The 18,302-nt window shown below is 40.0% G+C and overlaps 1 protein-coding gene across 1 annotated transcript; it reads left to right on the forward strand.

Moving 5' to 3' along the window:
* Positions 1-5,380: 5,380 nt before the first annotated feature.
* Positions 5,381-17,319, forward strand: LOC128741261 (nidogen). Its single transcript, XM_053836940.1, has 10 exons — positions 5,381-5,815; positions 12,840-13,319; positions 13,376-13,855; positions 13,915-14,427; positions 14,490-14,789; positions 14,850-14,997; positions 15,065-15,743; positions 15,806-15,963; positions 16,015-16,729; positions 16,789-17,319. Exons 1-10 carry the CDS (start codon positions 5,624-5,626, stop codon positions 17,039-17,041), a joined length of 3,918 nt encoding a protein of 1,305 aa, XP_053692915.1. The 5' UTR covers positions 5,381-5,623; the 3' UTR covers positions 17,042-17,319.
* The last annotated feature ends 983 nt before the right edge of the window (positions 17,320-18,302 follow it).

Genomic DNA, 18,302 nt, shown 5'->3' on the forward strand with positions numbered 1-18,302 from the left:
AAAGGACAACGATACGTTATCTAACGTGTTTTGACTACAGAAACCACTTTGTAGCGAACAGCAGTGTTCTATGCCATCATGGTTCCGCAATATTCCGAAAATAATTTGATTTTCTCATCATCTCCACCTACTACTACTTCATTCCGAATTTAATTTACCTTCATCGGAAGCATATTGACATGATAAACAACTTTGTCGAAAACATCAACCTTCTATCTCGTCACGGTTCGGAAATATCGCCAAATGAATTAAATTTCACCGTATACTCCTTCTAGCGGACTAGTTCCAAACTTCAGAGTTCGTTACCAAATGCGTCTTGGCTTTACAAACAACTTTGTAGTAAATAGTAACCTTTTAGCTCATTACGGTTTTAAAATATTCTTAAATGAATTTAATTGCTTCATTATTAGCGCCATCTAGCGAATCAGTTCCGAATTTTGTTGTATATCACGGGATGTGTCTTAACTAGATAAGCAACTTTGTCGAAAGTCGCAACCTTCTATCTATTCACAAACTTGAGTTATTGCCCGCCGTGTACTCAGTACACGACGCGACCGCTTGCGTAACTTTTTTCATTTCAAAAAAGTTACGTTAGTGGTCGCGCTGGTGTACTGAGTACACGCCCGCGGACACACCATTTTTACAAGCATCTTTCGACCACTTTTTTTATTTCTTTTTTCTATATTTTGGCATCATTAGAAAGAGGAAGAGTAGATCTTCGAATACAACCAAAACCTGGTGTGATTTGATTAAAATTTCGATGATTTTTTCGCGTTTTTCGAAAACGCGTGTACTCAGTACACTAGCGCGACCGCTCTAGGGTTAATTTTAAAGCCACCTCGAGGAACCGTGCACTATTCTTTGGTGATCATTATCTTTGGCGGGGTATATGAGAACCGTGTGCAGGAGCCGTGGAGGAGCAGGTTGAGTCATGAGTTGACGTCACTCTACGGTGAACTTAGTACCCAAAAAGTCACTAAAGCTAAAACAATACAAACTACAGTGGTTTACCGATTTTATCTACCCATCCGAAAATTTTTGGTAGATATATTTGGAAAGTAGATAAATTTGGGGAAAAATAAATTGCTCCAAAATAATTTAAATGAACGAAAAATATTGTTAATGTTGACCATTTTCTTCAATTTTGCGCTTAGGGCTCATTTTATTCATATCAACCATTAGCCATAATGCACGTCAACTCAGCATATTACGAAAAAAGACATATCGAAATTCAAAATTGCTCCGATTTTATTGAAATTTTGTGTACTTATTCCTTTGCAGTAAATTTTAGAACCGTATTTTTATTTGGCACTTAGAGTTCTCTTTTCTGAGTCAATGTGGTCCCAAAAGTTACCACTTTTTCCACCTTTCTTTCTTTAAAAATTCATAACTTTTGATCTATTGAACCGATTTGAATGATATTAATACCAAATGGAAAGTATTTTATTTTATTTTATTTTTTCAGAAAAAAAATATTGGACTGAAGCCCAGTTTTTTTATTATCGCAAAAACATTGAAAATATTCACTTTTTGTGTTTACATGGTGTGTAGACGGCGTTACGATATAGAAAAATCACACAAAGGATCATTGTGAAATGCTAAAATTATGCGTTACAAAATAAATGGAAGTTACCGTCAAACGGGGTAACTTGCAACACTTCTCAACTATGAGTGCAAGTGAAAACTTATCTGTAGTACATTTGAGGACGTTTGATTAATACGTAGTTATTAGGTCTACCATAGAACAATTTCACATATTGAGAAAAAATATGCGATTAATATTGGCTGTTGTAGAATTTTTTAACTAATTTGTTACTAGTAACCCCTTAAACGGGGTAAGTTGCAACAAGTAATATTTTTTAAAAATTGAACGAATTTAAAGATTTGTATGAGTTTCTTTTGATTTGAATATGCAAATGATAATCCGACTTGCGATTTTTAATGCTTTTGCTATGAATATACGCATAAATGCCCTATGTCACGTTGGTAAAAACAATTTATGAGCCCCGTAACGGAAATTACAGAAATAACTTTTTATATTATTCATGCAGTTAATATTCCTTGTCTGGATACAATAGAGCTGCCTTTTTAAGGACCATTCACGTATTACGTAACGCACTTAGTGAAGTGGGAGTTGTGTAACAACGCATTACACGTCGTATATCCATTATGCAAAATCGCGTCATGAAGTGGGGCGGGAAAGTTAAAAATCATCGATATCTCGGTTACGTAATATACGATTGTTCATTACGTTACGAGTGATCGTAATTAGACACTGCCAGGGCCTTTAATTATCACCGAATTTCAAACAAAACAGAAAATCTTTTTTCTTAGCATACATTGTTTTTTATACCTCTGAGTTTCGTATGTACAACTGCACAGTGATTTTCATCATAGTATACAAGTTCAATATATCGTGAAAATAGAACAGGAGAAAGTGATTTTCAAACCCAGAAGGTGATATTCACTTCAGGAAAAAAACAATTTTAAATGCAGTAAATGAAAAGAAAAATCTTATATCCAACATCTGAACGCAATAGATGCTAAATAACAACATAAATTTTTTTTAATGATTTTCACTGCTCAAACGTGAATATCAGTTTGTTACAATATCACAGGGCGCTGATATTCTATATTCTCGTGCATGAAGTTCATGCTTGCTGTATATAGTTATTATGTACGTTTGGTCAAAGCAAGCAGATTTTCAATGCAAGGTAGACTGATAATCCAGAAGTTTGAACGTTCTGCTGATGAATATTAACAGCACTGGACACTGCCATATTGCTGGTCGATTCTCTCAGTGACCTTATTTTCGTTTTGGCCGCTTCTATGGCCATTTTCAGTATATCCAGAGAAAAACTGGCATATTTCCGACTTACCGAAAGTCTCTTACACTCTTCAGGTGTGCTTTAGTTTTGATTGATGCAAAATTAAATGATAACGCGCCTCTTGAAGGTAACGGAAAACAGCTTTTTATATCTACCAGCTGTTGCAAGTTACCCCGTTTAAGTACTTGTTTTACGAATAACGTGGTAACAAGTAAGATAAACAAAACTAGTCATCATAAATCAATTATTTTGTTTCCTTATTGTTCATTTTACTATAAAAAATGGTTGTTAGGCTTCTTTTATTTGAAGTTCCTGTTGGCGACACAAACGTTTTACTGACGAAAAATTGACGATGAATTTGACACCATCTTGTGGGATTTTTTAAAAATCATCAAAACAGCAGAAAATCAACATAACAGTGTCAATGGCTTCTTTGAAGTGTTAACAACAAGATTCAGTGACTGATATAGATTAAAAACTCAAGTAACAGATCAAAAAGTACATTAAATTGGATCGATATAGCGTTGTTGCATGTTACCCCGCTGTTGCAAGTTACCCCGTTTGACGGTACTTTGCGTATTTGACTTCAGCATTATTATACCCATTCTGTGTATAATTACACACCACAGATGCCATATAGTAAACTATAAAATACAAAAAAATATTCTCTGTTATGCATAAATCCATGAAATCTTCTTAATTTTCATGCCACACGGTTAAAATAACAATTTAAAAGAAAGGTAGATAAAACCGGGTCAAAATGGTAGACAAAATCGGGGGTACTTAAAATCGGGTGTAGATATAATCGGAATAGCACTGTATATCGAAAAAGGGGAGACAGACAACCATGGATGCACCAGTATAAGTAAGTAAGTACTAAAAATTGTTTCAAAAGCATAAAAACACACAACTTTTCAATTTTGGTATTGCTGGAAAGAGTTATTATTAACCTGCTATTAACTTGGGAAACGACGTTCAAGACTAGCTAATATATATTATATATTTCAATAATATTATTGAAAACGGATAAACAGGAATCGTAAAAATTAAGTCACATTTGATACGTTTCAACTGGGCCGAAGTGCCTTTTAAACAATGCTAATGGCGTTTAATTATATTCGGCCTCGGGACCTTGTATCATTTTTATCGTCTTCATACTTTTGGTAGGCAATTTTCTAGTGCACATTTCACGTCAGTTGTTTTGTCACTCAGGTTTCTATCAATGGTTTTTATAAATATGTAGTGTAGTGAGTGTTCTAAACTCGAAACAGAGTGTATAGTTCTACTGTTAAACTATCCAACATAAACAGGGATGCATACGTTTGCATACTATAAATAAACCCTTCCGAACGAAGGAAATTTGAGCCGCCGCCAATCTTTGACCGAGTAATTCCACAAAACAAACCCGTTAATATGCTACGGTTAACCACTAACTGATGAAGTGTATTACTAGAATTGCCCGATGCAGATTCTACACGCATTAGACATGCACCAAAGCATATATGCAGGCACGCACGCACGCACGTTCTGTGAGGCGATCGCTCGCGTAGATCAAACATAATCCCTTTTCCGACGTGGTGTACCTTCCTCCTTCCGTCTCATTCCACTACTCCGATCGTTCGAAAGCAATTTTTCCTGGGAAAAAGTGGAAAGATGAAAGAACAACGTCGGGATCGTTTGCGCATTTTCCAACTCTTCCGTGAATGAAGAAGCGAGTGTGTCTCTTTTGGTAATAAAGTCGATTGCTGGCACACCACCGCCATATGATATGTACGAGTTGCAGCTGATGCTGTTATGCTGATGATGATGATGATGACGACGCGTGTTTATGTTGGCCAGAATTAGGGATTGGAAGTAGGAGAATACTTTCGGCGACGAATAGATATAATTAAAAACATGTGCGTATCATTTTTTGCTGCCGAAGCCGAGTGCATTGGATGATGACAGTGAATGTTTGTAAATTTTATTTAACTTAATTACTGTGGACTAATGATTCAATTCATTAGGTGTATACACTGAAATTGTCTTTTGCATACGTTCTAACCATTACATTTGTGCCATGCTAAAACTTAGTCGTACCATCAAATATTTGATTTCGAGCACGCATTCATCCATGAACCTACACAAAAACCAAGAACATTAATTTGATCTAAAAATTGACATCGTTCCAGATTGCTGTCCCAAATTTCAATTATGCGTATAACAGCTGTTGAACAATGCGAACCGATATGTACGCAGATCTCCCGCCATATGTGTGTCTACAAATTAATCACAATTGATACGTTTGACACAGTCCATGTTGAAACAGCATCCAATTTCAACCAATTAAAAATTACCACCCAAAAAATGTGCTGCCAAAACATAACGAACTCGGGCGGGCGGGTGATGATACGCACGAAAATTCAAAAAGAACCGCGCTTCTATCGAGGCACGACGTCTTCACTGCTTCCTTTTGAGATGCGACGGCGAGGATCGACGCGGGCTACATCAAGCCAACAGTTGTACTTCTACGTACGTTGATTCTCAGCAGCCAGTCTTGTTCGGGATCTCGTGTTAAACGGTCGCAAAATCTTCCAGTCGTGAAGTCGGTCAGTAATACTGGAGTCGCAGCATCCTATTAATAATTTGTGCTGATAATGAGTTTTAAAAATATGGAAGTGAATTGATAAAGTGAAGTAGTGAATCTCTAGTACAAAGCTGAAAGAGCGTTACCTAATCTGGTTTAAAAGTGAAAAGAGTTTAATGAAATAGAAAAATTATAAACCAAACGATTTTTTCCGGAAGATTTTGCAAAAATGTTGCCATACAGGGCAATACTCTACGCCCTTATCGCTTGTTTTGGATTAGCTGAAGGGATCAGTTCGAGAGATTTGTATAGCTACATCAATGAACCGAGCGAAATCCTGCCACGAGGTGATGAAGAGTTTGCGGAGGTGAAGCTGCAGACACCAGTGCATTTTTACAGTGAGAAATATGATCACGTCTATGTAAGCTTATCATTCTTACTATATTATTTCTACCGGTAACAACAGTCCGTTCAGCAAACGAAAGTGAACTTATCAACATTTCGGGTCACAAAGTTCAAACAATGGCCTTGAACAATATTCAGAACAATTATAATCCGAAGGAGTCGGCAATGGTTCGGAATTAGTGAGTGGTCAGTTCACGCGCCGATGGAAGATAACACGGCCAGCCAGCCGACAGTGGTCGTTATCGCAAAATTTGTCTCAATGAGATGGAGACGCGTAGGCGTTCATACTCCATGCGTTGGGTGCAAGACAAATGAGATAAAAATATGCATTTTTTTGCATTACATAAATTATTTCAGTGGAATTTTATAGCAAAAAACTAAAACAATTTTTGCAATAGCTTTCATTTCAAGTGCACTGATTATGACCCTAGAAATGCGCCGCGAATGAAGTCAAGATTAGGGCTGGTTAAAAGCTGAACAAAGTTAACCGCATAGCAAGCCAACCTAATTAATATTAACTGAAATAAAAATTACAGGCAGGCCATCAGATTCAATTTTAACTCTAGATTATTGTAAAGACTGTTTCTCTACTAAATGTAATTGACATTTGAATGCTCTTGCTTGACAGCAACAACGCCAGATATCTTCTTAAGTTCATAACCCATCGACCCATGTTTCATTAACATACGAATTGTTGTTCAACTTTATTTCTACGCAAACGTTAGGTGGAAATTTTCAAGCTGCACGAAGAAATGTTCAACATTTCTTAACATCGACGTGCAAAACTAATTCGTACTCGGTTAATAAACGAATTTGCTGTTAGTTTTATATGTTTTATCTAGCTAATATTAATTGTATAGTCATCTCAATATGCAATTTAAGGCACAATCCTGAGTCTAGTATTCTCATGCATGATGCAGGGTCCGGCAACCTTCACCTACAATTCAAAATCATGAAGTGATGATGAAGCAGCGAAGCTTCAATTGTATTTATCCGCCAAACTTTGGTAAACAGGCTAGTAGCAACCTTGAATGTTAATAAATTTAAATTGTGTGATAATTTCTACAAGGTTACATATGTTTTTGGTAGTTCATAGTGTATTGTTTAGACTGTATTTTTATCGCTGTAATTTTTCCACTTCCAAAGTTTGTCAAGAAATACACGATTTGGCAATTTGGTCTACAAAAGCGTCTGCTTCCTCTGTTGAAGCAACACGAGGGAACAATGATCTTCTGGCCGAATCTAGTTTCGTGCCACTATTCAATGGATGTCCTGAAGTGATACAAAGCCAACGGGGCTACTTTAGTAGCCAAGAACATGAAACCAGGCACTAATAATGCAACTGTTCACGGTCACAGGAATGAAAATGATATTTACTTTTTCTGTTTTACTTGGCTTTGTCGCGGTCAAATGTAAAAATATTTACTTTGCCCTTTATTAGAAAATCTTTTCCTTGTCCACCGTTTTCCTCGCTATTTATGATCAAATCTGGAGTACCGCAAGGTATCAATAAGGGACTGTTGTTTTTCTTACTATTTTCAACGTCGTTTTTGTTTTAATGTTGGGTACCGGTTACAGGCTCGAATTTACTGATGACCTGAAACTGTTTCCGGCAATTGAAAATATAGATGATTGTCGCTGCCTACAAGCTTTACTTGATATATTTGTTGTTTGATGGAAACAAAACTGGCCTAAACAAGTGTTGCGGCATGGGAGGTGTTGCGGCTTTGCCTTGTGTTCCTTGTCGGTTCTGTAGTCTATAGTCTTTTTTTGTATGCCAGAAGGGCATTGGGTTAAAAGGTCACTGCGACAGTCTTAATGATCTGTAGTCTTGATAGGTATATGTTGTAAATACTTTATAGATGATTCGAGGCAATATGGCCCCAGGCCGTGAGTGTTGCCGGAAAAATCGCTTTCTACTTGTTAAAACTGAGTCGATTAGGCATCTTGCAAGCTAGTTGAATGGGGAAAACTCAGGGCAGATGATCACGCTAATTCTTCAAGTTTTGAAACGTACGATGGAATTCGTACGTATGGCGATCGTCCGTGTGGCAAATATATGGCTAATGGGGTGTCGTCTCTGGTCATATCATAAGAAAGCCAACTAAATGAAATAAAACGGTGCATCTATCGGAATTCTTTCATTTATCTTACTTACTTTACCAGTCGACAGCCGGGTGGCTCTTGCCGTGTCAAGAATTGCCTGGGCCTTGAAGAGAACGGATTGCACTGCACAGTCGTCCGGCATCCTTGCAGCGTGGCCGGCCAACCGTAGTCTCCAATTTTCGTCAGGTGTACGATAGGAATCTCTCCAAATAGTGCCTGCAACTCGTGGTTCATAACCCCACGCCACTCTTCGCTATCCGTTTGTACTCCGCCAAAGATAGTCCGCAATACCTTTCGTTCAAATACGGCAAGTGCACGTATGTCTTTCGTAAGCAAAGTTACTTGCTCAAGACCGTAAAGGACTGCCGGTCTGATTAGCGTTTTGTACATCGTTAGCTTTGTGCGGCGTATGCTCCTTGATCGAACCGTCTTGCGGAGCTTGAATGCGTCGTTGAATCTTCATACTCGTATTATTGTCGGCGGTGACCAGAGATCCCAAATATCCGAATTCATCAACCGTTTCTAATTCATTGCCGTCAATAGTCACTGTCCATGGGAGGCAAACGTTGCTTTCACTGTAGCCTCTTCCTACCATGTATTTGGTTTTCGACGCATTGATTTGTAGCCATATCCTCCTAGCCTCCGTTTTAAGTCTGGCGTAGATTGCTTCTGCCGTCCCAAAGTTTCCGGATCACAACTTCAATAGCGATATTGAATGACATACAGGAAAGTCCATACCCTTGCCGCAAACCTCTGCGTGATTCGAAAGGACTCGAGAGTATCCCCGAAATGCGCACGTAGCACATCACTCGCTCCAGGGTAGTTTTGATAAGCCGCGTCAGTTTATCCGGAAAACCGTACTCGTTCATTATCTGTCATAACTGTCCGCGTTCAACTGCATCGTATGCTGTTCTGAAATCCACGAAAATATGGTGCGTGGGCAAGTTGTACTCTCGACATTTCTTGTGGATTTGTGGAGTAAAAATTGGATCCGTAGTAGCAAGGGCCCCCATAAAGGCCGCCTAACTCTGCCCTACGAATTCTTTTGCTATTGACGACGCAACAAAATCTAAGACAGCACCTTGTAGGCGGTGTTGACCAGCATAATGCCGCGGTAGTTACAGCAATCTAGCCAGTCGCCCTTTTTGTAGATGGAAGAGAATACACCTCCCATCTACTCCTCCGTAAATTATCCAGTGTGTGCCGATACTAGCGGTGCTTGGCCATTTTTGTAGAATTCTGCCGGGAGTTGGTCCTTTCCGGCAGCACTATAATTCTTCAACTGGCAGATTTCTCGTCGGATCTCTTCGAGATCGTAGGCCGGCATGCTGTTGTCGTTAACTTCTATTAACCTAGATCCTAGGTTAACTTCCATTGCGTCTCCTTCTGCTACACATTCTGAGGTGCTCATCGAAAAACTGTCATCCATGTTACTGATCTTGGTATTCTAAATATTGGTAGTATTGGTTTTTAAATTTTTAAAGTAATGGTATTCTAAACCACTAATGTGAGACAAGAGAAAATTTATCCAGCTTGCTTTGAACGTCAAGATGGTATTCGATTGAGCGGAAAGCATATTGAAAGCGTGCTTGTATAGCAATCCATGGTCTTTGGTAGTATAATCAATATATATAGAATGCCAGTGTCGCTGGTGTTTCATGGATATTTTGGTGGCAAACATGTTGCTGGTTCGTGTCTTGGATACGGGAACTACATTATCAAATTGCCCAATAGAAAATTTTCCTACCGACGAAATACCCCAAAACGACCAAATCGGGTGATTCATCCTACGTGATTTACGGAGAAGCAAAAGGATTTTTTATTGGGTTGCCTTTTTAGTTTGACAATCAGTTTCCCGTTTCGAATCGATCACTCACACATATGCGCATACAGTGTAAATACGTAATTTTCAAATGTGTGATGTTTACCACGAGCACTGCAGCGACACTGGCATTCTATATATATTGATTCAACTTCTTTGGTCCACAAAGGTATGGTATCAAACCCAGCCAAAACAGCATGGAATAATTATGATGCTTCAGAAAAACCAGCAGATATTTTTCCAGTCACTTGTTTATGTAAATTTCCTGGATGACGGTTCCGACTACAATGAAAATAAGAATAGAAAAGAATATAACTGTTAATATTCGGCAGGGTAGTCTTCGGAGAAATTTATCAAGACTGAAGTTTGATGTTTTCCCGACGTTTCGACACTTTGTTGGTACAATCCAAAGAACAGAACAAAAGACTAAATGATATGTAAGCAAAGTAAAATTTATGTAAGCAACTTAAAAATAACATTAAAAATGTATTTTACCACAGTACCCCTTGAAAAAGACACCAACAAAGTGCCTTCAGTCTTCAGTCTTGATAAATTTCTCCGAAGACTGCCCTGCCGAAAATTAACAGTTACAATTGAATCCAGTCGATAAAAAACACAACCTAACCCGAAAAGAATATACTGCTTATCGAGTCGTAGGCTGCCAAACCAGATATTACCTAGCGAACTTCGAGACAGTTTCATATGTTTGAAAATATCAGCCAGCTGTCAGCTGTATCAGCTGTTCGTCATTCATCACCAGCATTGCCATATTCAGATCCCGGGATTGTATTTTGGCCGCCTTGTTTTGTTTATCCTTCATCTTAGAGAGTAATAGTCCATCCCATTGTTAAAATAAAATACCATTCAATTCGTATTACAACTATTAAAATCGCACTGACCTGAGTGGTTCAAAAGTTATGAAATTTCAAACTTTTATCGCGGAGATTCCACCTTTTTAGACTCCCACGCGAAAATTATTAGCGTGGTTATTTTCTGCGTGTCCCGCACATGTTTGCAATTTAGCAATTCGAACCATCAGTTTTTCATTCTTGCCTTCCCACTGCACCGCTCTTGCTTGACAAGTATATTTTCAATGTAATTGGTAAGTACTGGATAATTATTATTAAAATTAAAATATAAATTTACGTTGGACTCGTTAAATTGCCATTGTCGGTATTAGCTTTCATTTCTAGCGGGGCCTATAGCACCCGGCATTTTTTCGACTATTTTTAGGGGGGGCTAACTCGCTCCTAGGGGGACTTAGCCTTTAACCTCCCCTAGTTACACCAATGAAAATTGCCCCAAGGAACAATAAATTTTGAGGTTTTTCTCATAGAATTCTATCATAAATTGAAAACATATGAATATTTTAAAACATTCTACTGAATGCAACTGAAGCGGTGGAATGAACAGTTGCTAGTGTAGGTAGAATTGACAGGAAAGCGTTTATAAATAGGTTTTTTTTTCTAATTCCCGTCGTAATAAGTAAAGCCATTCTAGTTTTTATCATTTGTTGGATGGATTAAATTAATACTCCAAAAGTTTTTGTGCTGATTTGACTAAAACACACATACTTTTCGATCCTTGAACTTTGAAATCACTGAAAAGCGACTATTAAAGCATATTATTGAAATTACGCAACTGACTTTATTTCTAAAATTCGTCGTACCGTTTTAAAATCCGTCCTTCAACATTTTTCATCGTCCGAAGTAAAAATCATAACGACAATGCCTTGCGTGAGTTATTTTCATTTATGAATGACGGAAATTAGAACGATTAGTCGACATTGTCTTCTTCGTCGCACGAAAAAACGTAGGAAATTTGGCTGGTAGGACTTCTTTAATGATAAAAAGCGTTTAAATAGATCTCAGCTCACTTTGATTGATCGCATGTGATAAACAACAAACTAAAATATTAGGGAATAACTAGTTTTGCATTGTGTGTCATAAAAATTCTGATATTTTTAATAATTTGTGTTGGATAGGACGGGAATAGACAATTACGATGATGTAGCAACATACCCTATATCCCCCGAAGTCTTTTTTTACACGGTTTATTTTTACGATTTTTGAATTAATGCGGTTTTTTATGACGATTTTTGAATTAACACGGTTTTTTATGACGATTTTTGAATTAACGTGGTTTTTTTAACATCATTTTTCGAATTAACGCGGGTTTTTCAGCGGTTTTTTAATTCAAGGGGTTTTTTGGTGGTTAAGGCGGTTTTATTTTACACGGCACGTTTCCCCCGTGTAAAAGAAGACTTGAGTGTAAGCAGCTATCCCTTAAACGTGGATTTCCATCAAGCTGACTAGAGCAATACACCAATTCCACTAAAAAGTCCTATCAAAATTCAAAAATGCGCCGATTTTGTTCAAATTATGTGTATTTGACTTCTTTGGATAATATTAGACCTATTTTTTTATTTGGCGCTCAGAGTGCCCCTTTCTGAGCTTAAGCACTAACAAAAATATTTCACAACTTTCTAACCGCTGAATCGATTTCTAAAGAAAAAAAGAAAAAGATACATAATGTTTACAGGAGACGCGACGCAGGAGTATGTTCTGCATTTATACGATTTATTGATCTGAATTTAGCTTTTATAACTTATTTGAAACAAATTCTTAAAGAAAACCAATCGGGCTGAGTTAGCAAATTTCTGCACGCGCTTGACTGATTTGTGACTAATGCATTTCAGTCAATAAAACTGATTTTTCTTTACACAATATGAAAATGTCATGCATCAATTAAACCGAATTTAACACTCACAAAATTTCCACTGGCGCCGCAAAAGATCAAGCACATTTTTGACTTCAACCAGCGATCGCCGCAAATTTCTATGTATTATAAATTATCACTCTTATCAACACCGGTTTCCAGTTATTGGATGAGATTTCAAAGAACGAAAAAGTAAATAGATTCCCACTGGGTTAACATTATATAAGGCTCACTGGCATAAAAATGAAACTGCGAATCACTAAAGAAACTGAAAGCGATAACCTACTCTCTCGGAATTGCGATCGGTTGTTGCACGTTTCATGAATGAAAAATGTGTAACCATGCCTGCGAACGAACGAACGAACTGATACGAATCAGGTTCTCTGTGTTTCAGATCAACACCAATGGCATTCTTACGTTCGGTTCCGAGTTCCAGAACTACCTGAACCTACCGTTTCCGATTGAGTATCCCTCGATTGCTCCGTTTTACGCCAACGTGGACACAACACTGCCCAACGATACGGCTGCTATCGTGTACTTCCAATCGCAGGACGCCGAACTGCTGGAGCAGGTAAGCGATCTTGTGCGAAGCGCCTTCAGCGATGCGGTAGATTTCGAGGCTAACCAGGTGTTTGTCGCGACTTGGGAGCACGTTGGGCATTTCAACATGAAGAACGATATTACAAACTCCTTTCAAGTTGCCCTCATTCTGAGTGATGAGGAATCGTACGTACAGTTTTTGTACCCGGAAGGTGGTATCAACTGGGTTCAAGGAGATACCGGTGAGTCGGGTCTGCCTGATGTGCGCGCCCAAGCCGGATTTATATCTGAAGATGGGAGGTACTTTCCGCTACAGGGTTCAGGAACAGATAATGTAAGAACAAAGGTAGTGTAAGTTAAATTTCCTTCCAATAATGCGAATAATTTTAGATAAGACATCTGACTGTTTCATCCAATGCCGGTGAACCGGGTACATGGTTGTTCAAAGTGGGTCCACTGGATCAGGAACAAAATGTTCAGGAGCCAAATCTTCTAGACAACGGAGCTACACATGAGCCACGAACTTGTGCCGAGGGTGGACACTTCAAGTGCCATTCGGCAGCTACGTGCACCGACACTAGAACCGGCTACTGTTGTTCTTGCAAAAACGGATACTATGGAAATGGGTTCAGCTGCGTGAAAAATGATGTTCCGTTGCGAGTTGTCGGAGCAGTGAAAGGTACTTTAAATCACTGGACTATCGATACTCAAATGCAATCGTATGTTGTAATGTCGGATGGCCGAACGTATACTGCCTTAAGCCCACTGGAAGATGATATCGGTACGAGCTTACAGTTGGCCTACACAATTGGTTCTAGTATTGGATGGCTGTTTGCGAAACCCATCGGAAGTGTGCTGAATGGATATCAAGTAAGTCCTTTGCCGAATTCAAAAGTCAGATCTGATGTGATGATTTCATTCACTTACAGGTGACGGGTGGGAAATTCAATCAAACCACAACGATCCACTTTAAGGAAAGCGAGGATAATCTTCGGATCGACCTTCGATTCAACGGATTGAATTTGTGGGATCAGCTTTCCGTGGATATTAACGTAGAAGGGCACGTGGCTCCGATCGCATTGCGGGATAAACTGCAGATCGAAGATTACTCAGAAATCTTCCAAAAGGCCAGCCGAGATCGCTTCGAGGCGTATACCGTTCACTCGGCGTACGTTCCTTCGGAGGAGCGCGATATACCTTTTACCATCCATCAGGTCATCTCATTCGAACCCTGCAGATTCTTGGACAGTAATGAGGATGCGACGTTCCGAACCGCTACACTGAAGACCAGCAAAATCAATTTGGGCTATGAACCCAGAGAGAAGGCTATTCGTATGGGAATGTTGAGCAAAATTACGTCAGGGGAAAAATTGAATCCTTGCGACGATTCGAACTGTGGAGACAACACGGTTTGCGTACCGAATGGGGATGATTCCTACGATGTAAGAATTTTTTGTAAGTTAAATAGAAAACAATATAATGTATGGGTTGGTATGAATTTTAGTGCAATTGTAAGAACGGCTTTACGTACGTACCGTACGTGACCACTAACAATGACCGTGTTAACTGTGTCGATATTGATGAATGTTCCGGTGTCAATATTTGCGACGAAAATGCCGAATGTATCAACGAACCGGGTGGCTACAAGTGCAACTGCCACGCAGGATACGAAGGCAATGGATACCAGTGTGATGCGATTGACCTTCGATCAACGGCTCCGTCCTTTATAGTTCCCACACCGCCAAACACATATTACGAGATCGAAACACCGACCTCCGTCAAGAATGAAACTGACCAATGTGAGGCATGTATTCAAATATTATTAGTGTATTAGGAACATATGTAGATTTTGTGGTCATTTCAGCATTGCTCGGAGTATGCCGATTGCATCAACGGACAGTGCCATTGCAGACAAGGATACGCTGGAGACGGATTCGTTTGTGAAAACCCTTGCGAAGACGACGAACTGTGGAATGGAGAGGCCTGTGTGAGGCAAGGATCAACGGAAGAGTGTAAGTAATCTTTAAATGTACAAAAGAGTATTTTCCGGATTAATTAATCATGGAATTTGAACCGCAGATGAGATCGCACCATTCTGTACCGCGCAGGGATGCACATGTCCCACGGGATACACGCTAATTGAATATGCATTCGATCAGATTTGTCGCCTCATCGAGGCACAACCGGATGACCAACATTTGCCTTCATGCGATGTGGAAAATCACTGCAGTCCCTTTGCGAACTGCGAATGGAGCGAACAGCAATATCGGTATGAATGTGTCTGCAATCCCGGCTACGACGGCAATGGATACAGCTGTATCGAAAAGGAAGTGTCCTGTCTTGATGAAGAAGATATCTGCGACCAGCATGCATCTTGCAATTACATCGTGAGCTTGAAAAAGTCCCTTTGCGTGTGTAATAAGGGTTACGAGGGAGACGGACGCAGCTGTCAACTTACAGCGGAATGTAGCGCGCACGAAGACTGTGGAATGCATTCCGAATGCGTTGACGGAGTCTGCGTTTGTCAGGAAGGGTTCGAGCGGGATATTTCAGACTTCTGCGTACGGGCAGGATCTTGTGGTGGAGCTTACTGCGCAGAGAATGCCATCTGCAAGTGGGATCACCAGCAAGGAATCCCCTATTGTCATTGTCCGGAAGGACATGTTGGGGACGGAGTTATGCAGTGCAAATCGATTCCTCCACCCTGTAACATACGCAATAACTGCGGCTTGCATGCCACTTGTGGACCTAATTTCAGGTATTATAGCTATCATACTTACAGCAGCTAATTACTTCATTTGGCCTTATTAAATCACGCAGAGAACCATCCAAGTATGAGTGCTCATGCAATCCAGGATTCTTTGGGGATGGATTCGTTTGTACCCCCGAGCGTAACTGCGCCAACATACCTAGCTTGTGTGACCCAAGTGCCAGGTGTGTCTCGACGACTATTGGATATCAGTGCATATGCAATGAAGGTAAGTGACAACTCCCGTGCCCTAAATGAACTACATTGGAACTTTTTGCAGGCTTCATCGGAAACGGAACGGTCTGTAAAACTGCACCGCGCTTGGATTCCGGTTTCCTTCTAATCAGTCAAGGGGTAGCCACTGTAAAGCTGCCTTTCTCCGGCATGCGTGGTGTTCCGGTTACTATGGCTTATATGGTAATCGGTGTTGATAAAGACTGTGCAGAAGGTCGGATATATTGGAGTGATATTTCAGCCAAACAGATCTTTAGCTGCAAATACGACGGCACGGATCGTAAACCATTCATCACAAAGGATATAATCTCCCCGGAAGGTGTAGCCGTCGATTGGATATCTCGCCGGCTCTACTGGACTGATTCGGCCAAGGATACTATTGAAGTTGCTAGCTTGGAGAATCCCGACTTGAGAGCAATAATTGTTTCAAAATATTTAGTCAACCCTAGAGGCATAGCTGTCGATCCTCATCAAAGCAAGTTATACTGGTCGGATTGGAATCGTGAGGGCCCAAAAATTGAGTGGTCCAATCTGGACGGCACTGAGCGACAAGTGCTGGTTAGTGGACCACAGGTTGCATTGCCGAATAGCATCCAAGTGGCCCCAGGATCAGGTGAATTATGCTACGCAGATGCGGGAACCAAAAAAGTCGAGTGTGTTGACACCTACACCAAGCAGATTCGAACAGTAGCCAGCAACTTGTCGTATCCGTTCGGTTTGGCCGTCACTGATGACCATTTCTACTGGACAGACTGGACCACGTAAGACAAAGACAAATTGTGTTGTAGTAAACTTTGCAATGTACTTTTTATTTCAACAGGAAAAAGGTAGAATCCATCAATGCTTATGGTGAACGTCAGAAGGGAATTCCGTCACCGGTTTTTGGCAGCCATAAAATGTACGGTATGACAGCGGTCACCGATAAGTGTCCCTTATTCCACAGTCCATGCGTGATTAACAATGGCGACTGTCCGGAGAAAAGAATTTGCCTGACGAATCCGAGAGCACCCTCCGGAAGAGGCTGTAAGTGTGCCGACGATAACAATTGTAACGACGTAATTTTAGATTATTAGACTTAACGGTAGGTTCTTTAAGAATCAATCAGCCATATGTCATAGCTGATAAAAACAAGCCTACAAGCCACAAGCCGCTACAGGTGGTTAAAGCATTTACATGATCATTTAAATCATTTAAATATGTTTACTCCCCGTCAAAGTTGATTATGTAATTTTCAATACATATGCAAACTACATTTTGCATCACGAAAGTTGGTTTCTGCGTAAGTGATAAAAGCTTTGGAAGTAGAATTAAGACATTTTGCTGCATGACAACAATAAAATAAACGTATTGATTTAGGATGTGAATTGCTTGTTTCATTATTCATTCTTATGTACCCAAGCTTAGCTTTACGATGACTTTGAAAAATCGTTTGACCGCCTCAACCATAAAAAATCTGGGGTGCACTTAGCCGTAGAGGAGTTCCATATAAGCTAGTCCATCTCATCAAGGTTCAGTACGAGGCATTCTCGCAAAGCGTTACACATCTTGTTCAATCTTGTAAGGGTTGGCTGAATTTTTTGGAGCGTTTTAGTAGAATACCAAACAGACGCGAAAACAGACACTGATGAAGCCTGCAAGTCCTAGGCGAAATACGTATCTGTCAAGAATAAACATACATAGTAGAATGTAATTGGAAAGTTTTCTTTTTAATTTAATTTCAGGCTTCTAAGGTTTACTTCTGGTGTGAGATTGGGCTGCATCTTATCATCGCTGCTGTTCTTTATCGTTACTTACGGAGTCCATTGCTTTGATTTCTTAGTGGTTCAGGCTTGCAAAACCCGCAACCATCCCCACAGTATCGCCGGAGGGCCAACGAAGCTCGAAGAAGCCCTCCTCCCCTGTCAGCATACGACCTTGGCTTCCACCGGGGTTGTTTACCCGATCTGCACCGAGGTTGCTCGTATCCCGGCTGGTACCACGAGGTGGTAGGGGTAGGAGTTGCTGGGTAAGAGGCTGTGGACCACTGTGGGGTCTATTTTATGCCCAATGCGCAAAGCACCGATGGTACGCATTACCCAGCCGTTCCTCATCGTTATGGATGCGATATTAGTTGAAGTGACTAACAGTAGACCAAATGGAAGATTGCCTGGAATCCTTTAACGATGGGCCATGGCCATGGCTAAATGGCCTCGACCAAGCTGACGACATTGTCTAGCTTGCACAACGCCGAATCGATACACAGAGCAAGTTAGATGACCTCTCCGAGAACTCATAGGCAACAGATCTCCCAATTAATGAAGCAAGAACTACGTCTATGTCAGTGAATGCTTCCGT

This window comes from Sabethes cyaneus, chromosome 3 (assembly GCF_943734655.1).
Source record: "Sabethes cyaneus chromosome 3, idSabCyanKW18_F2, whole genome shotgun sequence".
NCBI classification, from domain to species: Eukaryota; Metazoa; Arthropoda; class Insecta; order Diptera; family Culicidae; genus Sabethes; species Sabethes cyaneus.